Raw genomic sequence first — 26,355 nt, forward strand, 5'->3', positions numbered from 1 at the left:
ATGCCCTTTCCCAAACTTGTTGAGGGTGAAAGCTAATTAGGGGCAACGGAAGGAGGAAAGAGAAGTGGGCCCGACGTTTGAATCGAGGCAAGATAATGTGATGATGAACTTGTGATGGTACCGTCTTCAGACTGCGGAACAGTTCAAACGGCTTTGGAGATGGGAGGGATTGGAGAGGGATTGAGAAGAGAAGTCTGCCGCTTGTAACGCAGCGGGAGTTAACCCACGCAGATTGCTCGCTCCCTCCCTCACACACACAGTCATTATTTGGAGTCATCGGCATTTTCTTAGAATAAAAAATAAACATGTGTGGAGAAGTGCACCAACTCAATGTAATCCATGGCCGAGCCATAGTGTACAGGAATATCCTATCCTTTTCAAAATGATGTGAAGAGGATCGGACAGACGATGTGCATTTGCACACACACACGTACACACTGGCGGATTTGCATGTGACCACTATGTTGTAAATAATGCATTATTAGTTGCATCGACATCCCCAGACCATTACTCTGAGGCTCAAGCTGCGCTTTTTATGAGACTGGTTGACAGTGACAGGTTATGCAATTCTAAGCGACTTTCGGTTGTGGTGTGATGCAGGTCAAGAGATGGGCTACAACACCGGAAGTGCACGCACAGCTCGCCGTGTGACGCACGGGAAGGCTTCTCTTTGTTAATTGTCCGAGTCGTCCCCCTCCCCCACCTCGACCCCTCACTAGTCTGTGCATCGGACCTCATTAGCTTCCTGCTTGACTGCACGCAGCAGTGCGCGTGACGACAGCAAGTGGCTGGCGTGTTGGCGACATCCAAGTGCGCTGAGATTAGTGCGGACGATACCAGGCGACAGACAGGAAAAATAGTTCTTGTCCCGTTTGCACCTGATATAAAAATTGTTGTGATGGCGTGTCCTTTTAATATTGGCCTTCTTTTCTATACCTCTTTATTAGCGCAGGTGTTCGCGTTCACAATTTTGTGCGGTTTTATTTGTTGTTGTTTTGTGCGTGGTGATTATGTTGTCAGCGTTAAAGTATTTCGCTTGTCCCCGATATGAGGTTACAGCACTGCCACTCAGGTGATAAATCTCATCTCGAGCAGTCAGTTACTTGCGCTTATCATTCGTGGAATGCTTGAACACGACGGTGGCGCTGCATTAATAGGGTGGACCACCCGTGTAGAGCGAGTCTTAGGTTAGACTTGCTGGAGACAGCTTGGGTTAAGATTTAGTATGTAGTGTTAGGAGACTATTACTGCTGAAGGTGGAATCTTAAATGTCAGTAAAAGAAGCAATTACAGGTTATGGTGTTTTGGTGCAAGAGGCTAGAAAAAAGCATGGTGACAGACTTACTGGAGTTTCTTCGGGGTGGGGTACATTGGAAGGTAGAGTAATTGCGTGTTCTAGTGTTAGCATCAGGTTGCGGAACTTGGCATCTGTCTTGGATGATGGTTCTGGGAGGGGGGGGGGAAGTTACCGCAGTTAAGATTTCCTTGGTGTTGAATAGTACAAACTACTGAAAAGTCGCCCAGAGTTGGAAATGAGCAAACAAGATATTTCCCGAGCTGACATGCCAGTGAAGCATTTATGTCTGACCCGAGCTGCATGCTGAATACATTTTGTGTCTAAACCAGCGATCAGGTTACGTTTGAGTGACATATCGAACCTTGGCTAAAGGCAGATACAGAAGCCCCGGTGAGACACGAGTATCTTCCACGTAGCAGCAGTTTCTCACCACCACACCACCACACAGTAATGTCAAGCCATTGCCACGTTTATCCCAGGTGTATGAATGTGGCTGAAGACAAACGGAGGAGCAGAAGGGGGGAGGGACGAAGTTATGGCTGTGACGTCACGTCATTCTCGCATAATCGATACGCGAGCCATAAACCCTATGTTGTTTTTATTTTTATTTGTTACAGCGGGGATTAGTTATTGCAAAGGTTGTTGACGTTTGTAACTTAAAAACCCTCCTTCACACTTGTTTAATGAGCACTCCGCTGGGCATGGCAAGACAAAGTGCCGTTAGTTTCCAGCTGTTTCAAGAACCACCTGTGTGCAAGCAGGTCATCCTTGACACTCGATCCAAAGATTAGCACTTGCCACCCGTACAGTGAGGATCGGCTGTCCTGTGTTCAGATCTTGTCTTGGACACGTTTTTTCCCCGCTGCACCTGGCACCTGTTTACAGATTGGACTGCTTTGCTGTGATACAGCCCAAGGTGATGGCATGGCGTAAAACACTGGTGACCCCCCGTCACCCCTGCTGGCATACTGACAGGTGTCAGGCGGGGTCGCGTGGTACATCTGTCCTGAGCACTGGATTGATTGCCTTGCAGAGATCAGCCGCACTTGGCTGGTGACGTGCCGCATCCACCGTTCGCAGCCTGCGGCACATGTATTGGGTTCGTATCTCACTGGGGTATGTCGACGGCTTCTTTTCCATTAAAAAAAAAAAATCTGTCGGGAACCCAAATTTGGGTTGGGGGGGAGGACAGCACGATAAAACGCAGACTTGGAAAAGAACAGTAGAACTGCTAAGCAACGAAGCCATTCGTGCGTGTCCAAGTTCCCGAGTGTCTCCAGAGTTACCTGTGTTTCTTGCGTCTAAGACTCTCCCGCGCTGTCAACGTTTTGGTTCACCAGTGTGTGTATGAGAGGGAGAGAAGTGGGGGCAATATTTAGTTCATTCGTCCCTTGGCTGGTACCTGTCGTTGAGGGGAAGCACATGGATAGACATGGCAGCTGACAAGGCTCGCCACTTAAGTCTGTTTAGGGTGATAGCATGTTCTGCACAGGACAACCAGTCCAGTCTTTGATGTTCGTAAGCCTGTTTTTCCTCTAGCCGGCGCGGCGTCGACTGCTCTCCAAGGTACTTTGAAGGAAACCCGAAGCATCTTCTAAATATAAAGAAGTAAACTGTGCCATCAAAAGAGAGATGAAGAAAGCTAGGAAGAGCTGAATAGAGAGCCGGTGCCAGACCATAGAGAAGGGAATAGCACGGGGTGACAGTAAAATACCTAACAACTGCGAGGACCAACTCTAAGATAGGTCTACATAAGACCTCAATCATCGAAGACAGCATTGGCCACCTTTTGACAGAAAACAATGCTGTACTTAGCCTATGAACTGAATATTGCCAAGACCTGTACAACTTCCAGCTGAAGACGCTAACATCCTTCGAACAACTAAAAGCGGTGAACCTGCAGACCTAGCAGTCCTCCTGACACGCAGTCTGAAGGGAGGAAAGTCTCCAGGCCCTAATAATGTTCCAGCTGGGCTGCTCAAGCAGGGATGGGAAGCAAATACAAATGCCTCATTGTCTTGTGACAAAGAGTCTGGGAACGCAAAGATTGACTCAAAGAATGGATGGAGTCACTAGTCATACCCCTCCTAAAAAAAAGGAAACAACAAACAGTGCCAAAGCTGCAGAACCGTAAACCTTATCATCAACCATCCAAGCAAAGTCATTTGTAAAGTCATACAGAACTGAATCATCACCACCTTGGAGGAATTGCTAGCAGAACAGGCTGGCTTCCGACCAGTAGACTAGCTCTTCAACTGTCGCATCCTTATCGAGAATCCTCAGCATCGGTGGGACCTCTATCACAACTTCATAGACTTTAAAAAGGATTTCGACGTGACGTAGGGGTCAGTGTTGGTTAGTAAACACGAGGAAACCCCGCCTGCCTCCTCCCCTCCTCTCCCCCTCCCCATGTTTTACAAAACGCCCGATTTCTAGGTTTATGTAAGCAGTAAGTGACCTCTTGGTGGAAGGTTTGTATTTAGAGGCCCCTACCTACCTGTGACCTTTGATGCAGGGCAAGAAGGGGAGGGATTACGAACTGTTTGCACAAATGCAGGTGATGTGCACAAAACGTCCAGGTATTCTCAGTGTTTAATTTAGCATGGCAGTTCCCTGCCCACCTCTCTCTATACCCAATTAAAATAAGGCAGCGTTTCACCGTGATGCATGTCAGAATATATTATATATATAAGATGTAAGATGATTTCTAAAGAATTGGGTATTTTTATAAATTATGCAACATAGAATTACAAGGGTTATTTTGGTTGAAAGAATAAGTGTTGTGTTGTAAGTATAATGAATGGTGCAAACCGTGAGCCCTAAAGGAGAATTACCAGGGTAGACAGAATAGAAAAGGGGCGGGGACGAGATGGGGAGTCGAGGAAGTATGCAGGTATGCAAGTCGTATCAGTCACGTAGCCTATAATTGGGTTCAGTGAGACGAGACTGTTTCTTCTTGCAGCAAGGGGTGTCGAGGTGGCCATTTAGTGGATGTTTGATGGGGTGGCACGAGCGTCATGCACACCAGTTAATGTTAATCTAGACCTTGCCACTCAATGGTTCTCTCAAAAAAATGAAAGTGTGGTTCAGATTTATCCTGCTTCTGCTACATATTCACAGGATACACCGTAGCGCACAACGTTTTTATTAAAATAATTCGCAACCCAGTGTGAGAGAGAGAGAAGGCATAATAGTTCTCCCACAATGACACGCACGCAAGCAAACACCCCTTAGAATCAGCTGGGTAGCCGGTCCCTGTAGCACGTAGATTGCAGGAGTCATCATGTAGCATCAGTGCCTCCTCCTCTTACCTCCAGCCATTTGAGCATGGTGATGATCGTGGCGGCACTGGAGAATGATCACATATTAAGTTCTAACTCGTAAAGCATTACATCATCCGACCATCCATTTAAATGTCCACTGTTGCACCAGCATTTTTCTGGTGTTGTGTGGAGTTTTACACAGGCCCCCTTTTTCCACCGCTACTTGCAGAATTCAGACGCCGGCCAAACTTGGTGCAAGCAGAATACAGAGTGAGAAGGAACAAAAGTAGTTTGTTGTTTCTTGGGAGCTTCCCCCTCTAAGAGTTGCTGAGCGAGACAGCTGGGCGCAGTGTTGACTGTATATGTAGTGACACGAGCTGGTGTCAAGTAGCTGAGCAGTTCGTAAAATAAACAAGTCAGTCGGTCTTGATACCGCACTGTGGATACCAATCGGGGCCAGCACTGATACAGGTTTTTAGGTCACAGGTGGAGGCATCCCCCACTCACCCCTTCCCCCTTCATCCCTCCATCCAACCCCCATGAGTAAATTTGTAAAGGCACTAAAGGGTCAGCGCTTCTTTCTCACTCTGGTTTGCTTTGCTTCACCTTTGCTTATGGATGATAAGGCAATGTCTGTTCATTCCCCCCACCTCCTTGAAGCATTGTCAGCTCCCTCTTTCTACCCTCTGCTTATCCACCATTCACCCACAGAGAGAGAACTGGAATATAGATAACAGGCTGGTCGTCCTTTATCGGCCTATCACTGTTGGTGATTTTTAATAATCAGCAGTGGCGATAGTTTAGAGCCAGAATTTACCCTATTTTACACAAATGTGCCCTTATTTTTTCTTGTAACAGACTAAAAACTGATAGTGGAAAAAAAACTTATGCAGCCATGGGGAAGGAGACATGTTATTTCAGTGATTCCCCAGTCTCAAATAGAGCTGTTACTGTTCAGATAGAGTGGAGTAGGTTGTTAGTACAAGTGACTTTCTCTCCCCTGCCCCTGTCCTTTCTCTTTCCCTGCTGAATCATTGATTCTCGTCTGTACCTGTAGAAGGAGACAGAGAAGGGAAAAGAATGCTTGTTAAATTAATCACGAAAACGCCAGTGTTCTGAGTAACTCTTTTTTTGGAAAAAGATTGAATACTTTCAGTTTCCCTTCCCCACATGCTAGGAGTGTCTGTCCTCAGTTGTACATAATCACCTCCAGTCTGGTGTTGTAAGAATATGAATATGAAGTACAATCGACTGGAGCTTTAAAGATAAAAAATATACAAGCACCTCTTCTCCTCTTGCCTTTCTTGCCTCATTGTGATGAACTGCTTTAAGATATGAGTTTTTTATTTGAACTTTTGATATGTGATTTAAAAAAAGCAGGCTTTCAGATGCAAAGACATTTGCTTCATTAGAGTACACTGATATGCTGTGCTACTTTGTGTCTGTTTTTCTTTGAGTGGTGTATCAAACATTATACATGAGAGCACCATTAGTTCCATAACTTAAAAAAATGATCTGTTGCACTGATATATATATACAAATGTGTTACCTGGAAAGAGGTGTTGGTAAAGAGCAGGTAGAAAGCCACTGTATCTAGCTGTTTGTTGACCTGGATAACCAGGCACATTACTGCAGCCTGTTGTAGGGAAAGTTTTTGTCATATTGAAATAATGTAACAAATCATGTGCCAAGAAGTCCACCTCTGACTCCTATGAGAATGGTATGGGAGGTTTGGAGTAAAAGGCATGCTACAGTCTTGGCTAGGCTTGACTTGGCCCCTGGGACATAGAAAAGTCACAAAATCTCTGCTACCTTAAAAGAATATAATTCACTGTGTATATGGTATACTTGAATACCTGATGTTTGTGTGACTGAAAATTACTGATTTACTGGCTGCACAGTCCCCCCACACCACTTCTCCTTTTGTTGGCACCAAGTTTTCTGTTCAGTCACATTGTGTGCATTTGTTCTCACTTTCTATGTGAGAATTGCTTCGTATGATGTCTAGTTTCTCCTTCACAAGTTATTCAATGAAATACAACCAATAATTTTTTGCGGAAAAGGAAAGAAGTACTATATTAATAGTGTTGGTTATTAATTTCAGGGTGACCAGTATTCCACGACCAGTGACTTTTGAACAGCTGAGTGCTAAGTTGAAGGAGATGTACCAGATTCCATTGAACATCTTCTATACTCAGTCCAATGGCGAGGTGAGCACTTTGCATCCCAATGTTTGCAGATCTCATCAAGGTCCAGTGGCAAAATCACTGTCAGTGCTCAGATCTTGTTAAAGTTATTTGCAGAATAGGAGCATAGACTACAAATGTTACATGTTGTTGATACAGTAATGGGACAGAAATATTTCAGTACCCATACCTGTTGGAAATTGCATAAATGGTATAATTTTTACATAGGTTCAATATTTATATAGGTGGACATCACTTATAAGTAGCCCTTCTTCATTGTGTTAAATTGATAATGAGGTGGGCTTATGTTTATTGTTGTCATTCTGAGCATATTCGTTTCATGATCCAGTCCAGAACTAGTTAGAAGACAGTTTCAAGTCTTTTGTTCATCCACCAGATAAAATTGTTTTTGGATCATGCATGTTTAAGTGAACTATAGTATAAAGAGTTAAACCAGGTTAGTCTCTTGTACACTATAAGGAAGTTTATAGACTTGAATAAAACTAAAACGGGAAACAGTTGTAAAAGATGGTGTTTTTATCAGTAACACTGACAGTACCACTCTGTACACGTGTGTATGTGTAGATCTACATTGGGCTGAAGTGTCAAGGTGACCTAAACAGTGCTATCCAGCTGGTTGACCAGAATGAGCATACATCCAGCCTGCGGCTCTACCTCACTTCTGCTATGGATACTCCTCTTCCTACTCAGCCAACACATCCAGCTCATCCATCTGCAACCAGCAGTAGCCAGTACCCTTACGAGGTTAGTTTTATACACACAGGCCTGTCTTTAAATAAAATACAACGTTAAAATGTTTTTGAAGCCCAGCAGTCACTAGTGCCCTTACGAGGTTAGTTTTGTATATGCATGGCTGTCTTGAAATAAAATACAGCATGGAAATGTTTTTGAAGCCCACTATCTCGAATTGTAAAGTTTTATTATGTTTGCATATTACATGAACAAATTGAACCAGCATGAGCATACAAGTTCTGAATGAGCAGCATTTTCACATTGTATGAAAAATAATGTAAAATGATCATGAGAGAAGATTATAAAACACTGACTATTAAGGAAATGTTACTTTTTTTTCCTGGTGTGGTTTTTAAATGATTGTTTTAGTCTACTTTCAGTGGACAGTTTAATAACATGATGAGAATTAAAAATCTAACAGCTGCTGTTATCCCAATCATGGAACTAACGCTAGTTTTGGGTCTTTAAGCATGGGCAATTACTGTCGTGTCAGATGAACCAGTTCACCGCTGTAAAAAACATGATTGAAATAGCTTAGGCATGCAGGGCTCTTAATGTATTGCTGGTTTTGTGCTCGGTCATGGCTCCTTGTTTAATCTCTACATAGTGTATGGGCAGCAGTAACTGACACAAACTATAGCACATGACTTGTGTGACAGATTAACGATCAAGTATGGGGTTCTTGAAGACCCCTTCCTGCCTCTAATATGTGGCGCCAAGAGGGGAATTTTTTCTAATTTTCTCTCTTTAGCTATACAATGCATTTTATACTTAAGAATTTATTCCATAGCTATACAATTCATTTTATAGGTATATAATGCATTCTTTATTTATACAATTCATTCTATACTTATAAATTTCATTCTATAGCTAGAGAGAGAAAAACTCAGTAAAAACCAAAGTATTTCATATATATATACTCAAAAGTTGCTATCCAATTCATTTTAGCTATAGAATGAATTCTAGAAGCATAAAATGCATTGTATAGCTATAGAGAGAAAATTAGAGAAAATTCCCCTCTTGGCACCCTATACTTGAATGCCATGCATCACTCAGTTTCATTCAAAAGAGTATAAAAGATTAAGCCATGATTAGATAACAGACTGTTGTTCACACTTCTTTGTGTAGCACGTAAATACAGGAATTAGTGCAATGGATGTAAAAGTCACTGACAGCAGATCTCAGGGTGCAGGTTCCGGGTTTAAACCATCCTCCGTTGTTGTCATTAGCCTCTTAACTCAAGCATTGCCCACCCCAAGTAGTCGCAAAAATGTTTGATATAAAGTTTCACTTCTGCTCTGAGTCGAAACCACATTTCAGGTGATTGGATGATATCAGCTCTTCAGTCCCTGATCTGTGTGGTCTTATTTGTCCATATCACGCTGACCTGCTGATCAATGATCCATGACTGTTCTCTGTTTAATTGGGTAAGATTGTTGCCTTTAAGCTTAGAGGTGACTCTGGATAAGGAAGTTGTGAATCTCTGAGGTAGATTGTGTTTGCTGATCTAGCTGTCACAGAGTTTGAAACATTAGGTAACATATGTTATGGGGATCAGTCCTCCTAGACGTCGCATGTGTTAAGGTGATCTTGTACAGTGAGTGTGGATTGGACGTATAATTCTTTTACTTCAGTTGTCAAAACTGAATGAATTCTTTCATGGTTTGCTGACTCCTTACAGTCTCCTAGTTCTTGTTGGGGCATCATGTCTTTGCATTCACTCCTGGCATCTCGACTGTCTCAGTTTCAATGCTGTAAAATACTGCTCCTTTTTCTGAGGAACGATGTGAACTCGGGGCCATTGAAAGCCAGCAGATGACTTACTAAAACAAGTAGCTGGTCAAGTTTAAAGATTCAAGAGTGACAAGAAGCTAAAGACAGACGAAAGTTATGTCAGACAAATCAGTAACAAAGCATTGTGCTTGTTCTGAATCTCACTCTCAACATCAGTGAGCCATCGTCATCAAAAGTAGTTATTGGGCAGCTTGACAGTGTGGCCTGTGTCCATCAGCTACATACAGGAATATACAAAAGTCACAAAGATACAACCACAGTGCATCTAGCTCATCACTTGCCAACAGGACTGCAGGTGGCTGTTAAACGGATTGATGTAGGAAACTTAGATCGCAAGTTCTCTTATGTACAGAAAGAAGTTGTATTAACCAAGCAGTTACAACATGAGATTGTTCTCCCACATTACTGTGGACAGTCATGCCTGTTATGGGCTATGGTTCTTTCTGTCATCTGCTGCATGCCCAGTTTCACAGGGATCTGCCAGAGCTAGCTGTCACATATATCTTGCGGGGTGTACTGCATGATGCTCTAGAATACTTGTTTAAAAGGTGTCATACATAGGAGTGTGAAGGCTAGCTGTGTTTAAATATCAGCTAGCGGACAAGTATGTCTCACTGTTCTCCACAATTCTCTCTCCACAGTGCTTGTGAACAGTCTATGATTACCCTAACATGCTGATGGTTGCCTCCAGTATTTCAGTCTGAAAATTCTTGAACAGAATCTGGCTTTTTCTCAGTGATTGTTTTTGAGACCAGCATCCATTACTATTATGTTTGTGTGTTTTTCTTTTTAGTAAAACGCTTTGAGCTCACCCTCAATTTTGGGGAAAAGCTCTATAAATAAACATTATTATTACCATACACATGCTTTGTCACTGTCTGTCTTTAAGATACTGGAAATTAAAAGACATTTATATTACACGCAATGTTTCCAGGGCCACCGCCAGTCCCCAAGCCCTCCTCCAGGCTCCCTCCCAGCCAAAGACTACATCCGCACCACCTCATACGTGGAAGGAGAGGGAACTTTCATCCCAGAACCAGCAGGTCACGACATGGTGAGTAGCACTGAGTTCTTTTTGCCTTTTAGTGCTCTCATATTCTTTTTTTTAAAAAAGGTGGAATTAATGTTGGTATGGCATTAAAAAATTAACCCCCTGGCAACATGCTTTAATTTTTTTAGAAATAATGTAAACTGGGTTCTTTTTCTTTTTTTTTGAAGGATATTTTTAGCTACAGAGATGTGACCATGTCTGACAGCGTTTCTTCGCTGGACCAGCAGTCTGTGGACAGCAGTTACATCAGTGCCAGTGGCCAGTATGTGCTTCTATGCCCTTATGTCCCTTCCTTGTTATACTTGCCACTTGTAAAAATTGTTTGAATGTAAATATTTAAATATAAAACTGTTATTTTTGTGTAAATACAGTGGGTTTTATGTTAGTTGGGATTTTTTTTTTTATTTGAAATTTTAACAGTAAAGCTCATTATGATTATGTCATAGCTACCTTTAGTGAATATATTAGTATTAATAGTTTGGTATATTTTGTAGGATGGAAGTTTTCAAAAACTTTTACAATACTTGTTTCAAAATTCACAAATCTGTAGTTAGCAAAAGGGTTTGTAACATCCAAATGGGAAGATGAGAACATGATTGGAACTAGAGAATAATTGTTTTGTTTTAACAGCAATGATACCTACCCGTTCAGAAGAAGAGATTCTCGGAGAAGTGTGCTGTCTGACAGTGCTAAAGATGAATATGGTCGAGAATGTAAGATTTATCATTTTAACTACGTTAAACAAATTAGATGAACAAATTATGTCATGTGAAAGATGTATGGGCTGATTCTATCATGATGCCTAACAATATTATGAGGACACATGATGTATGTGCCATTGATTGCTTTGCTTGCTAGGTCACCACTTGCATCTGGAATAAAGTTGAAGATTTTTTCATTGGTGCTGTATTTGTAGAAGAAATGAAATCCAACAGTTTTTAACTTACATAGGTTACTTTTTGTGGTGGTCAGATACTACCTTGGTGTTTCACCCTCCTGCTAGGTCCATAGGGTCCATAGGCAAGATGCTATCCTGCCAAGACAGTTTTATTATATGAGAACCACGTGCAGTTTCTGAAGTGTTGCCTTCCAAATAGATGGCTAAAAGCATGCTTCATTTCTTTTTAAAACAGCAAAGAAACACTTTGGAACATTTCCAAGAGGTTTTGAGTCTGCCAATCATCCCCCTGCAGCAGACGGGACTGGTAAGCAAGAAACTGATTTATCTGTTGATACTAACACTTGCTGAGTAAGTTGTCTTTCCTCTTTTTTTTTTCCATACGTCTTGTGAGCTAACATATTCTTCCATAAGTCTTGTAAACTTGCATATTCATACATAAAATTCATAAACATGATGCAGTATGTGCAGCTTAATATTATTCTGTCTTTTAGTGAAAATCTTGCAGTTAATAAGTGTTCCTTTGTTTTTAGGCAACTTGACATTTCCACGATCGGCTGGTCGGCGTCCAGATAATGAATATATGTCTGTGCGGACACTAATGTCACGGGGCAGTGAGGGAACCCTCAGCACCTGCAGTAGTGGTAGCAGTGGTCTTCCTCCCGATCCTGACATGGATTCACCTGGTGGTGCCTACCCTTCTCGTTCTTCAGCCCTCTTCACAAAATGTGAGCAGTGGGGAAATTTGTCCATGATGTTAGTCTGCATGGAAAATGTGAATGCTAGAGACAAAAGAACATGTTTTCTGTATGCTGGATACTGAAACATAGAATAATGTTGAGTAGCTTTTCTAACATTTTTGTGGCATTTTCCTTTAATATAATTTATGTAATAATTTTACTAACGCAACATCAACCTGTCGAGATTTTATTTTTTCAGTATTTGAATTCCTGCGATGTTGAACAGATATTTTCAGCACAAGCTGTTTTTATTGAAAGTCCACACACTCTCTTATTTTTGACAAGAGAGAATGTAGTTCCTTAAGTTCAGAGCAGGTGCTCATTTGTCTTGTTTGAGAAACATTTGAATGGTAACAAAATGGAAGATTGATGCCAGAAAGGTGTTGGACGGTAGTAAGGCAGATGAAGAAATTCCCAGTAATTCTAGCCACACATTTATTCCATTTTGTACTGTCATGTGTGGACTGTTTTTATGTTTTGGCTCTGGTGTCTTCAACCTTTTTTGTAAAAAAAAAAATCTGAAGGAAAATGTGTTTGGCTATTTTCAGCTCAGGGATCAGGTAGGACATGAGTTGTTTGATATAACCTATTCCTCCTCCCTCAACCCAACGACTCGTTGATGCTTAATTTTGGTTTGTTTCCAGTGCATTAGTATTTTAGATGTGATTGAAACCACTTTATCTGCTTTCTCTGATATATTTTTATTTATTTATTTTATTTATTTATTTTTTTTTTTGGTAGCTCCTCAAAGATTTGCCTCCAGAGGAGACACAGTAGGTTTTTCCCAATGACCGTTGCAGCATAGTGTGCACCCAATATTTTTATTACTAATGCAGTGTTTTATAAATAATGAAATTCTGTTTCTTACAGTGCACCTTAGCATCATCTCTTGATGATCTTAGAAACAAAAAGATGACCCCGTTTATTTGTTTTTAGTGAAGCTAATTGATTTTTCAGCATTTTATTTAAATATAATTATGTCATCAGTTTTAATATGCTTGCACCAAAAAAAGTGCATTTTGATTGTAAATCAAGATGGAGAAAGTGCCCTTTGAGGAATTAGTATTTTGTGCAATATACCTTGCATTTATAGCCTTACATTTGCTAGCTGTTTAATAGCATTTTTGTTAATAAATTATCACCCTTGGTTCATACCCATTCCATTACAAAGATTTTTCCTTTTGAGGATGATGCATAATGCTCATCCAGTGACTCTTCCTTTAAACATTTATGATAAAAGAAATCAGTGTATCACTTCACCTTACCTGTGGTTTAACATTTCCTAGACATTTACAAAGAAACCAGTTTTACAAATGAATTTTCTTTCTCATTAGCTTAATACACCCATCCTTTAGCACAGCTTTTGTCCCCCTTCAAATAATGCATGCAACTTATTCCTACTTTTACATCTTAATTCTAGAATGACTGTTAAAGTGACACTTTTTATCTATAGTGTGTCTTCATTTGTAGAGGCAGGCATTACAGTAGAATGGAGTGTCTACAGCTAACCACACACATCAGCTTTATGATCATCAGAATGTTTTGGTCTAAACTGATAATGTAGATAGGTCAATAAACAGGAGAAAATATTGAGGAAAAGAAAGTTAACCATAAAATGATGGACATCTTACACACACAAAACTAGACATGCTCACACATCTTCCATAATATCCAAACTGCTTAATGTTTGTAAGCAATCAGCTATGCAGTTTATCTGCTTCAGATTATGCTTTGTGTGTTTTATAATTCCAGTTTTGTCGTGATGTGTGATGCCTATAAAATGTCCTTCATCAAAGTTTATAATTATTAGAGAATCATTACACTGCATATAAATTTGGGGACTCTGTTTATTCAGGTAAATCAAAAATAGTTTTTAAGGAATGGTAGAGGGCTATTTTCTATTATTTTAACATTTTGTCATTTATTTACTTGGCTTAAGTAACTACAGCAAAAAGATAACATTTAGACATTCAGAAGTATACATAGACCAGGCCTACATTGTTTTCCCTGGGAGCTACATTTGTGTGTGTGTGTATTTTTGTATTTTCCTGTAAATTTGGCAATTATATCCCTCATCACTTTCCTGCCTCCATCCAAATTGTGACAGCTAGCCTTAAAAGTGTATGTAAAAATTTGTTCCCCTTTAAAACTGTTACCAAATGTGTGACACTAGTGAAGGAAGCTTTCAAAGAAGAAGCTGTAGGGAACTCACAAGCTTGGCTTATAAAGTGGGATGACAGTTGAAGAGCAGGTATATCCTGGCTAGCCTTCAACAAGCAAAGGACAACATTCCAGTTGATGAGTTCAGAAAAAATGGCAGTAGAGAATGGGATTGTTGTATCTAGTTCTCAGCAGAACAAAAGAAATTTAAGTTTCAAGCTTAAGTATTTGTAAATATGTTTATGGGTCATTCTGAAATGCACTTTTTTCATCAAAGTGTGCAAAACATCACATTTTGAAAGAAAGCAGTCATTTTACATAGTCTCAATGTCTTTTTTTTCCTCATTTCTTCTTCAGCCCCTCGAGCTCCAACTCACTGGAAAAAAGGTCGCATCCTAGGGACTGGAGCCTTTGGAATGGTGTACCAGTGTTATGATCAAGACACAGGCATGGAGCTAGCTGTCAAGCAGGTGCAGCTTGGTGCTATGAACGCTGAGGTCTCCAAGGTGAGTTTTCATTTGTGAAAACATTTACTTTTACACTCAATCTCGCACATTCTATCACCCACACTCTCTTGGTCTGAATATATTAGATCTGTATATGCAAACCAGAGACTGATCCCCATCGCAGACTCCCCAATATCCATGACATTTTTCCAGTCCCCTACAAAATTCTAGCAAAAGGTTTCAGAGGTCTCCAGTTTATAAATTATCACCTGAACCAAGCTAAATTCAAATCCAAACCCCAATCTTTAATTTTAATCTTCACCCACCTTAGTCTCCATGCTACTACATATACATGTGGGTGCACTCACACATGCACCCATACACATGCAACTAACATCACTATAAAGTATTTGTTGCTAACTCTATTTTAAGCAGAAGCAATTTAAACTAGCATGACAAAGGTAAAGAAGAAAATGTAAATAGTGTCAGATTGCCGTAAGAGAAGAGCAGACGAATAGTGTTCTTAAGGCAAGAGCTGCTACTGCATGTTCTGTTTTCTGAGGTGATTTGCTTATGAAGCACTGGATAGGGCGACACAAGGAAGCTGCTCAGAGACTGTTGAGTGCAGTCATTGCCAGGTGAACGCTATTTCTGTCTGTGTGTGCAGGAGGTCCGTGCTCTGGAGAACGAAGTTCAACTGCTGAGAAATTTCCAACATGAGCGCATTGTCCAGTATTATGGTTGCCAGCAAGATGCCAGTGTTCTGTCTATATTTATTGAATTCATGCCTGGGGTATGTGGCCTTGTGTACTTAGGCTTGAAGAACATAACATTTGTGAAGTAGATGTGCTTATAGAATTATAGAATGAAGTTTTTTTACTTTATGCTCATGATAAGACAAAAAAGTTGTCTATTTTTTCTGTTTTATTCGTTCTTGTCATCAGAATAAGCTGTCAACACAAAACAGAGGACACAATTAGTTGAATGAAGAAAAAGAAATTGCAGCCTTATCCTTTGTCTCAGTTTATGGGGAGAAACCACAGAATAAGCCTATTTTGGCATGTATTTCAGATTCTAAAATTTAGCTTTGGCCTTTCTATGTTTCATAATCTAGTCACAAAACTGAATCATTATCTTTAATGAACTTTAGAAATCAGCAATAACTGTGTTGGTGCAGGGCTCTGTTCAAGATCATTTGAAGCAGCATGGTCCTCTAAATGAGGTTCTGGCACGGAAATACAGCCGGCAGGTTTTGGAAGGACTTGCTTTCCTTCATAAAAATGTCATCGTTCATAGAGATATCAAAGGTGAGAGCATGCATCATTATCATTCTTGAAGAGTTGGCCATCTTTAATGGAGCAGGTGGTACACAGCACACATGCAAATTATCAAGTCTGTGGTTAAAGAAAAGTAAATCCTTTCACCAGATTGGTTGTTCATGAAATTTATGCAACTTTTGGTTTATGCTTTTGTGTTCATAAATGACCTGATCTCTAGTAAATCTTTTATGAACTATAGCAATTTAGTAATCATGGTCTTTCTATGTTTTATGATTTATAGCGGCTAATGTGTTGCGAGACACAATGGGCAATGTGAAACTAGGGGACTTTGGAGCTTCCAAGCGCCTGCAGGTAATTGCCAGTGCCACTGGCCTCAAAACAGCTGTGGGCACACCTCACTGGATGGCACCAGAAGTCATCAATGGAGAGGGTTATGGCCGCAAAGCTGATGTGTGGTATGTATTCTGAGCTGCTTGAGTGCATCCATGGTCATGGATTGTATGCTTGTAGGTATTGTCATGTCATGTAGCAATACATGTAGGTATTGTCATGTCATGTAGCAATAAACTTGTAGGTATTTCATGTCATGTTGAATAGCAGGTTCTGCACCTCTTCAGTTTTTTGTCTTCATAGGCTTTAAGCATACCCTCCCCTCAAAGGCTAAGTTTCAGAAGCAAAAACAAATTTATTTTTTATTTTTTTCCCTATAGGAGTGTTGGCTGCACTTTAGTGGAGATGTTGACGTCCAAGCCTCCATTCGCTGACTACGAGCCTCTGGCAGCAATGTTCCAGATTGCTACCAGCAAACACCCGAAGTATGAGCTGCCTGCGACCTGCTCTACGAGTGTCAGAGACTTCTTGATGCTTACTTTCCAGCGCACACCAACAGACAGGCCTTCTGCTGAGGATTTGCTAAAGGACAAGTTTGTCAGAGACAGTACTTAGTTACTGCTGTCTATAAGAGCTTTCTCTGAACATTATTGGCATTGAACCTTTGAAATTCAGAAATTACACTGGAACCAAGACAGATTGCACAGTTGCCCTTATACTGGGAACAAGGGAAAAGATGGATATGAAGATGTCTTGTTATACTTCATGGTGTCCAGAATCTTCACAGGGTGCATGCCTGCAAGTGTGTATGCGTTTGTTTGTGTGTTTGTGGAGATGCTACCACATACACATAGGCATAAAATCAGGACAGATCGGGACGTTTCTGCCTTTGCTTGAGTGGGATGGAGAAGGGATGAAAGTGACCAATTGCTTTGGTTTCAGCTCCTGGTCCCAACAATAATTTTGCTGTTTCTTCTGAATCTGCTGAATCTTTCTTGCACTAATTTCCCGGGAAGTCTTCAAATGAAGAGGAGAGTGCAGTGGATGTCAGAGAAAGGGCAGATAACTGCACATTCTTTTGCCACCAGGACTCGCCTCCTAAGTGTTAGCTTGCCTGCATGCAGGCTGCTCTGCCAGCACTCCTGAATATTTGATGCAAAGATCTTTCCCAGAGCTCTAGTGAGTGTCTTGGACACCTAGAACATTGAAATAAAAACTGGTGCTGTTTGGATAAATCATTGGAAAAAGTGGTGTAGCTGCTGAATACATGAGTGCATCCCCCGTGAAAAGTGGTGACACCCAGGAGAGATCAGTTGGTCAGCACGTAGAACTTTCTTGATAGACTTTGTGTGAAGGGAGGTGGCTGTTGTTGACCAAATGAAGGCAGTAAACGATGGCTGTGATCAGCCAGGTCAGTGGAATGTTTGATAACCATTCAAAGACCTCGCTGAATGTTGGATAAAGTATCATCAATGTGGAGGAGACCTTCAGCTGTGGTTTGCAATAATCTGACATCTGAAAATGAAAGTATAAAATGAGGTTTGTGTATATACCCATGCTGTAAGGTAATAGATAACCCTTCTTCCTCCTTGAGCATTGTTAGTTTGGTAACCAGTGAGCCACCGTTAAGACTTGACCCTATTTTGTGTCTGGTCTTACCCCATTCTCCCTTATGGAATGTCCTGTTTGCATTCTTTGTATTTTGAGATCAAAATCAAAATTCTATCATTGTTCATGTAATATTTACTTATATATGATCATTTTAGTAGCTATTGAAAAAAAAATTCATTTACATGGCCTTGTTATGCCAACAGTTGCCAAGTTAAGTAAGAAGACATAGGGGTGAGGATCTCTCCTGCAACCCATCTGTGTTTCTATTGTAGACTTCAGTATGCTTATCAGGCTTCAGATAATTTAAAACAGCATTTTTCCCCAATCCATTATATTCACAGCATTTGACTTAAGTGCTTGAATGTGTTTAAACTTAACATGTTGAAGACCAACTCTATTGATTGTGGAAATATTTGCTGCATGCTGTTTTCTATTTTTTAAAATAATAAGTAATTCTGATTTTTAATGGATTCAGAGAGTATGGGAAGAATGAAGAATCATCTAATAACACTGAAGGGAAGGTGTAGGAGCAAATGTAAAAATATCAAAACCAAGAGAAAGAAGATACCATTTTCTTACATTGGGTTTGTTTTGGGGTCTCGTGTCATTTGTTAAATAATTTGAAGCATGACAGTTTTCTACATAAAAAAGGCATTTTGCTGTATTTGAATTGTGATATATTTTAAATAACAAATACAGTTATTCAAACAGTATAACAGCTCGCAGAATAGTTTGCTTAGCAGAAAATTGGGTTCCGATTTTTATGGCTTGTGTGGAAGATAGTCGGTGAAAGAGATGCAGAATGCTGTTAAGAAAGACAGAGAAAGATGTCAAAACTGTGATGCACCGACACATGGAATTTGCTGCCTCGATGAGTAGCTTTGGCAGTGTAGGCTTATCCATGTCAAGTACATAAAAATATCAGTGTTTTAAAAAAAAAAAAAAGCTTACATAAAAGGGGACATGTTAGTATCTTATAATTAACTAAACACATGAAAAATTTTCCACACTTTTGGGAAGTAAAATAACTGAAATTTAAAAAAAAAAAGTTGCATCATAGCTAGCTTAAGAATAAAATCTAGACGTTCTGTATTTTACAGTAAGGAAGTGAATGTTTCTGATTATGTTGAAAAGTTTCCTTATCGTGTGAATGATATAGTTATGAACTATACTTTGAAAGCAAATTGTTTGCTGTTGTTTGTGATTTCATAAATGAGAACTGCTGTGAGTGAAGCACAAGATTCTGCAGGCATATTTTTTTAGGTGTAGGTAATAAATATTCTTCTGGTGTTTATTTTTGCTACAGGCAGTCTCAGTGAGAGAACAAGAACATTATTAAGTGCTTGCAAAAGGCATCACAAGTTCTCTGGTCTTACTGTGCATAGATGCCAACATTTCTGGAAGCCAAACCAAAGTTCCGTTAACTATTTGGCACAGCCTTGCAAACTTGCCAGCCTTGCCTTATTCTGCCATGACAGCTATGCAGAGCACTTGATCATGTTATACTCTGACTTGCAGCACATTATAAAACTGATCTTTTTTCTTGGAGGCAATTTTAGGAGTCTTTGAAACAGAAGTTTGTAGGGGAGAGGTTTTTAAGTTCATAATATTATATAAATAATATATGTATAATATAAATAATAAATGAGAAATCAGGACATAATAAAGCAAGTGGATTCAATACTTGAGTGGCAGACCCACATGCTGGAGGAAAGCATAATTTCTTCATGTTACAGCCACTTGTTTCTCAATAAGTCTAAAAGTTATACATAGAAAGTTATGCCAGATGTGCTAGCAGGTTTATTGTTCCTGTCAAATTGCAGCATAATTGTTGATTACCATACATCTGTAGAGGATGGTTGAAAAACATCCAAGTGCCTTTGCTGCTGTGTTGTTGAGGTCTACACCTCTGTCCAGTTCATAAGGGTTTGTTTTGTAAGGGTGGGGAGTAGGGGAAATAGGACAGTTTTTGCAGACTGGCATGTCCTTAAACTTGTCACAATGTAGCTGTGTTTATAGGAATGCATATAACTGCAGAATTAAAAGGTTCCCTACTTGGTAGTTGGCCTTATGGCTGTCCCTGACAGCAGTGGATGCAAGGAAACTTGCAGTGCCAGTCTCCACACAATCTGCAAAGTAACCAAAGTAAAACATTTGAACTTAGGTTGCTGTAAACTGCCTTAAGATTAATTATCAAGTGGATTGTACAGAGAACTGCTGCTATGTTAAAATTTTTAAGAAATTTATTTATTTATTACTGTTGAGTGACGAGAAAATTATTGAACTTTTTATCTGCTGGAGCAGGAGCTAAATGTAAAAAAATGACCATTTATAATGGACTAATGTTTGTCAGTGTTACTGCTACCAAACTGCACAACACTTTTCTGAAAATTAAAGCATGGGCTTGTGTTTAAAAGCTTGGTGGAAGCTGGTCAAACCAAGACAAGTAGTAATTCCCTCTCTTTGCCTCCTTAAGTCACTTTTCTTTGTGTGTATAATACTTACTAGCACAAGTTGAGATTCAGAAATTGTGTATCATTTTGCATCTTTGAATAGAAAGTTCAATCGTGTAACCATTCAGCAATTTTGGGGTGAAGCATCTTTCTGAAACAGATTTTCACCTGTTCAAGATAAAAACCCAGAATTTGAATGGTCTGCCTTGATCCTTGGAAGACACGTACATGTTAGCTCTATTGCAACACCGCACAGGTGTGTTGTGCTCTTATAAAGATAAATGTTAGGTTTGCTATGGCTTATACATATAAAAAAAAAAAACCTTGTAACTTTTTTCATGTATGGAGTTAACCTGTTCAAGGGGGGAAAAATTCAAACTTGTATATTACCATATCATCATCATGTGCCAAAGAAAGAATAGACTAAGCATGTGTTATCTTAAATGCAACAAAATGGCAATTTAGAAAGGTTATTGTAAGTTTAATATTTTATATTTATAGCTCTTTTTCACTTCTCTCTTCCAGCCCCCTCTATATTTATATATACACCTACGCATGTGCAACTCTAACTTTGCATTTTTAAATATATTATTGGTTCTGCTGAAAGCAAACAGAAAATCTGCAGCAGGAAAGAGGCTGATTATCCACCAACGTCTTGTTGAAATTTATACTTATTGTAGGCATTTGAATTTTTAAAAATTGTTTATAAAAATTCTTAATCTATTAGAATTGTTATTGAGGGATGAAAGAAAATGACCTTTTTAAGTGTTTTACTTGTATATTTTTTTTCTCAGCCTAAATAAGGAAAGAAAACTATTGGTGCAAAATGTTGAAAGTCTTATCAGTCTTATCAAGTCAGAAGTTAGAATTTGCTGCTGACCTAGGGAAGACTTGTATTGGGTAGTGGTGAGGGGTGAAAAACTAAGGATATTACTGTGTGCATAAATGTAAATACCTGTCAGTCTCATTGTACCTCATTGCATTTTATAGGGAATGATGTTCAGTGGTATGTCAGGAAGTGCAATTGGTTGTCCAAAGTTCAGTTTTTAAGAGTATTCTTCTGCGTTTTAAAGTATAGTAACTTTGCAGTTTTCAGATATTTTTTCCTTAATATTTCAGTTTATTTCTATCAGAATTTTAATATAGTGACAGGTTGTTTTTCTGCAGTGTGGCAGATCATTCTTTTTTAAATATGGTGGCAAATTTCCTGTTTCTTAGGGATTCTATTTGAAAATTGTTAAAACTTACTTTAACTTATCTAAGACATTGATCTAGAAATACTGTATTTTTATAACAGCTATGTATGATACAGACCATGCCTGATGGAAATACATTAGAATTCTGGAAGACTGAGAGTTGTATATTAACAGGTTGATATTACTGGAGATTGATTGCAATCACTGAATCATTGAAGCAAGCATTTTGACTGGGTGTTGAGGGTCAGTTGTGTTAGTGTGCTTGTCTTCAGGTGGTCCTATAGACATTCTTTGAAGGGATAAGTGGCATTCTGGGATTTTTCTTTCACAAGCTTTTCCAAGGGAGGTGACACTGTAAATTTTTCATTCTGTTTCTTCACAACATGACGTTTTTATCATAAGCATAGTAACGCATTTCACATAGTGTAGCCAATGACTTTCGTCTAAGCAAATAGAGTACTCCTGCAAAATTTGGTCAATATGCTTGGTTAGGATCTTGGACTTTGGTTAAGATTGGACCATACACACAGACATTACCACAATGCACTTCATGAGATTGATAATTAAGTATACTGTAGTATCGTGCTTGCATTCTGTAGAATAACACTCTTTAATCAAAATGTGCATTGAGTTTTTGACATAGTTTAAAAGATGGAAATGTAAATGAGAACACTCAAAAAAGGAAATAAAAATGCATTTGGAGAGCTTTTTAGATTGGATCACCTTGCCAATTAAGTTACATGGGGGGTTGTCAAGTGTATGAACAAGAAGTTGAATGATACAATAAACCAAAGTTCAGAGATTGATCACTCATAAGTGTTAAAGATCTATACAATCAGGGACAATACGAGGAATATAAGTGGAGAAATCTAGACAGTAGAACAGGTTTTCAGTTTCTCTTTGAGAGCATTTTATTTGAAACAGTTTTGCATGAGGCCTTTAGACCTGTAGTTTTCACCTACAGGAAAAAATGTACATACCAGCATGCAGGTACATGAATACATATGCACATATAAAGACATTTAATTCACTGGACACTGATAATTTACTGCATAATTCTGACTACATTAATATGGAGTGACAAAAGTCTCATAACTTTAGTCAAGGCCTAGTGTGTTAATATTTATAGATGAGTTTGTGTTCTTTAACAATATGTTGACACAGAAAAGCTTGGGTGGGGCTATTACCAACAAGTTCCATTGAAGAATAAGATGGCTATACCAATTCAGGTCACAAAACTGGCAAGATTGCCCTTGCCTTCCACCAGTCCTGTGACTCTCAAAAACATGTTCCCATAACTGAGCATGGATTACAGCCCTTTACCTTTAAGTCTGCGATGGGCACTGTCAGAAGTATGGAAACTTCAGTGTCACTACCAGGGGTAGTCAACTTTTACTTGCCTTTATCTTTTTGTTGAAAGGTGCTCCATAAATTGTAAATGTTGCATGCTTGTCTGTGTGGTAGGGGAGAGAAAGAGTGTGTGTGTGTTCAAACTCGTGCACCAGTGTTTGTGCATGTCTGCACTCTTTTTTTTATAAAAAAAAACCTATACATTTCTATGTATATTGTGATTAGGTTTTGATGCCATTGTACAGCATGTGAAGAAACTTCTTGTTCACTCGGTGCCTTAGAATAATGGTAATGCCGCTAGTTTCCCCTGATGCCATTCATCATGTTAAATGCAAAATCTGTAAAATGTGTATGCGAGTTGAATGCTGGAGACTGTCTCTGTGAGACGCTTATTTCCCTTATGATGATGAGACTTGTAGCATGTCTACACTAATGTGATGCAAGCATATTAACACTGTGATGCAACTTTACTTTTTGTTTGTATTTTAGTTATATGGGTGGACAAACGTGTCTCTTCCTTGGGTACAATTTTAACAGTTTATGTCAGTTGATTTTTTTCCCCCAAAGTCCCCCAAGGAGAACTTGTTGCCCCTACTTAAAGAACATAAGTTTGTTGGCTTTAGCATAATTGCATACTGTGCTATCGCTGCATAGTAGCCTTTTCCCTAGCACTTTCGCAACTCTTTGAAGCAAGAAGAAAACTGGTGTGGTCGTGAAATGACAGACAGCCTGTGCGAAATGTACAGGAGTGTAGGATCATCCACAAGCTGTTGGATGCTGTAAGAAGCGAGTAAAGGTCTCTGTTCTTCTTTGTTTCAAGGTCACAAACTAGCCTAGATCTTATTCTTGGGTGGGCAGGGGGGGATTTGATATATAGCTAACTGCTTGTTTTTCAAGCTAATTAAGACTTTGAATGTCTGTAAAAGATATTCAAAAAAAAATGCCTGTTTAGTCCCTGGACTTTTTTTTATCTTACCTTGACCTCTGCAGAGCTGACAGATTTGCATTGACAAAAACTAGATCCCAATCGTGCTAGCTAATCAATAGCATTATGTATTGGGCATTTGGTAAAGTTGGGGTGGTATAATTTTGGTATTTATAAATGGTTTCTGGTATGAACCTATCTATTCGAATGACATCTTAACCCTCCTTTGAGAGAAACCAAAATCATGTACCAGTTCTGTTACTCATATCTCCCTTTACCAACGTGAAGAGTTTGGGGATAGTCAGGGTAGCTTCAGTATTTATTTATATAGTTCTGTGATTTTAGTTTTGTGAAAAAAGTTTTGTGCCATGCGCTTGTTTGACTGAATTTAAAAAATTTAAATGTCTGAAGAAAAATTATCTAAAGGAATCCATAGGGTGCAAGTTACATTTGTATCTAAGAATCTGCATTGGGAATCATGTAGTATTAGAAGTTGGGAGAGGCTTGAAAGGGGGAGGGGGGCTTAAATTTGATGATATTGCAGAATTCTGAAGATTGTTGAAATGTTTGTGATCTGTATTTAAGGCTTTAAAAATTTGGAAATTGATATGTTCGTAGACATTTGCAGCATTGTAAGAATGCATCCCTTATAATATTGTGCAATCATTTTATCTTCTGTAGATGTTCAGACTAGGCGTGTTCTGTTATCGTCCCAAAGGTGACATTTTGAGTTATTTCCCTTAGTGACTGCAGACATGCTACTGTTACTATTGTGTAATAAATGTTTCTAATGGCTATAATTTAGAAGGAAAACATAAACAGAATAGGATGCTTCAAATTACTGTAATGCAGTAGCTATGCAAGTCGTAAGAACTGAAATTATGGAGGTGGTGCTTTTAAGGGAAAAGAGCTGCTGTTGGGGATGATAAATTAGGGAAGCGTGTATGTGTGTTGCATTAGCAAAAGGAAATGGGTACGGGAACTCCTAACAATGGTGGCATCTGTTTGACTTTTTCTCGCCTTGAGAAATGTGCCTTTTGTACAGTATTTCAGTTCAGATGATAGATAACCAGAGCAGATTTTTAAATGGGCTTGCTACCATGGATGTCATGTATGTTTGTTAGACCCTTCTCTTTTCATCTGATACAGAGTCAGAAGTTTGTGTCAGTGGTTTTTTTTTGTTTTTAACAGAAATGTTGCTCACTTTTACGCACATGCTACCATGAACCTTCATGAAGGTCCGTGCATGCTACCATGTGCACTATACTTCCAGAAAGTTTTGTACTATAAAAGGGATCTTTAAAATGCCAAGGGCTTAGCATGGATTGTGTTTTGTTTTGTCCAGTGCATATGCATGAGACGTTTTTACTACTTTGCCATCATAGTAAATCTAGCATTACAGATCTACATCTATACCTCATCAAATGAAATGAATAACTGTCACTTCTAAACTGCAGCCTGTTCTGAAAACTCATTTTATGGGAGATGTGAAAAGAAACGAAACATAGATTGCATGCCATGGTAACTATTTAATCCATCCGCATTGCTCATATGTTTATCCCATATATAATGCTGGTCAAAGCTGCTCTGTGCATAAATGCCTGTGAAGAGGAAAGTGGATCTATATTGCATATGCAGGCAATGTTTTCTTTGTAACTATCATTTGTATGAGTTTTTTGATTCATGAAAAGCAACAGGGTGGATGAACCTGTTGGGAGGATAGTTTGTCTGACCTTTTCCTTTTATAGTGAGGTTCTTGTATCTGGGTTAAGAGTGTTGACTAATCTCAGAAAATAGTGTGGAGTGGGCTGCGTGGCTGTTTGAGTGCATGTTTGCCAGGCGGGTGTTCTTTAAAGGGTGTCATAATTTTGAGCAGCACTAAATTTGTTCTATAATATCAATTTGCCACATTGTGTTTTGCATCAGTTCAATTATTTTTTTTTTTGGGGGGGGGGGGGCTAATTCTCAAAAAGAGAGAGGGTGGTTGTTGGGAGGGTTAGTATTGCAGGGATGTAATTACAGTGTTTATTACATGGCCCTGGCATTTACTGTTCTATGTACTTGCTCCTTGCAATATTGGGTCTAACTCCCAATCTTGAGTCATTCTGGCATCACCTGCTGTTTATCTCCCACATGCAACAAACCTTTGTGTTTGTCCCTCTTCAAAAATAAATCATTACTATGTGTATATAGCCATTCCATGTGTCATATAGTCTAATAAATGTCTTTTGTACAAGACTAAACATCTGTGGTTTCGATTGTTTGTCAGTTCATTGTCACCATATTCACCCATCCGCAGCTCTAGCATCTGCATTAAACATGCTGCAGCTATAAGAAAGTTATTTTCTTTTATTGGGCTCACATTCATGAAACACTTTTATCCAATTTTACTCTACCCACACTGCGTAAATCAGTTAAAGTGGAGATAGCAGTTCAAACATACGTTATTTCACCAACTCATATTTTATCGAAGGTGTCCCCTGCATTCTCCTATCTAGGGAAAATGTGGCAGAGATCATGATTTAGTTCAACTGAAGCAAACACTGAATTTTTTTAGACCTAACACACAAACTGGACAAATATCAAGGAACAAGACGGGTAAATATTGTCTTCATTGAATTC

General features: G+C 39.2%; 1 protein-coding gene across 5 annotated transcripts in view; it reads left to right on the forward strand.

Annotated features, from left to right (window-relative positions):
* The window catches only part of LOC112574465 (mitogen-activated protein kinase kinase kinase 3-like), a 41,268-nt gene extending 15,288 nt beyond the window's left edge, over nucleotides 1-25,980 (forward strand). For 3 of the 5 annotated variants that reach the window (XM_025255564.1, XM_025255581.1, XM_025255572.1), the window contains exons 5-17: nucleotides 6,665-6,770; nucleotides 7,332-7,511; nucleotides 10,228-10,347; nucleotides 10,512-10,606; nucleotides 10,975-11,057; nucleotides 11,478-11,549; nucleotides 11,776-11,970; nucleotides 12,531-12,542; nucleotides 14,500-14,648; nucleotides 15,256-15,381; nucleotides 15,766-15,895; nucleotides 16,149-16,323; nucleotides 16,579-25,980. In XM_025255564.1, coding sequence (XP_025111349.1) covers nucleotides 6,665-6,770; nucleotides 7,332-7,511; nucleotides 10,228-10,347; nucleotides 10,512-10,606; nucleotides 10,975-11,057; nucleotides 11,478-11,549; nucleotides 11,776-11,970; nucleotides 12,531-12,542; nucleotides 14,500-14,648; nucleotides 15,256-15,381; nucleotides 15,766-15,895; nucleotides 16,149-16,323; nucleotides 16,579-16,813 — 1,678 coding nt within the window. In that variant the 3' untranslated portion in view covers nucleotides 16,814-25,980. Of the gene's footprint in view, nucleotides 1-6,662; nucleotides 6,771-7,331; nucleotides 7,512-10,227; nucleotides 10,348-10,511; nucleotides 10,607-10,974; nucleotides 11,058-11,477; nucleotides 11,550-11,775; nucleotides 11,971-12,530; nucleotides 12,543-14,499; nucleotides 14,649-15,255; nucleotides 15,382-15,765; nucleotides 15,896-16,148; nucleotides 16,324-16,578 lie in introns of all 5 variants that reach the window. The other 2 variants (XM_025255598.1, XM_025255588.1) reach the window with 2 other exon arrangements.
* The last annotated feature ends 375 nt before the right edge of the window (nucleotides 25,981-26,355 follow it).

This window comes from Pomacea canaliculata, linkage group LG1, assembly GCF_003073045.1.
Source record: "Pomacea canaliculata isolate SZHN2017 linkage group LG1, ASM307304v1, whole genome shotgun sequence".
Taxonomy (NCBI): domain Eukaryota; kingdom Metazoa; phylum Mollusca; class Gastropoda; order Architaenioglossa; family Ampullariidae; genus Pomacea; species Pomacea canaliculata.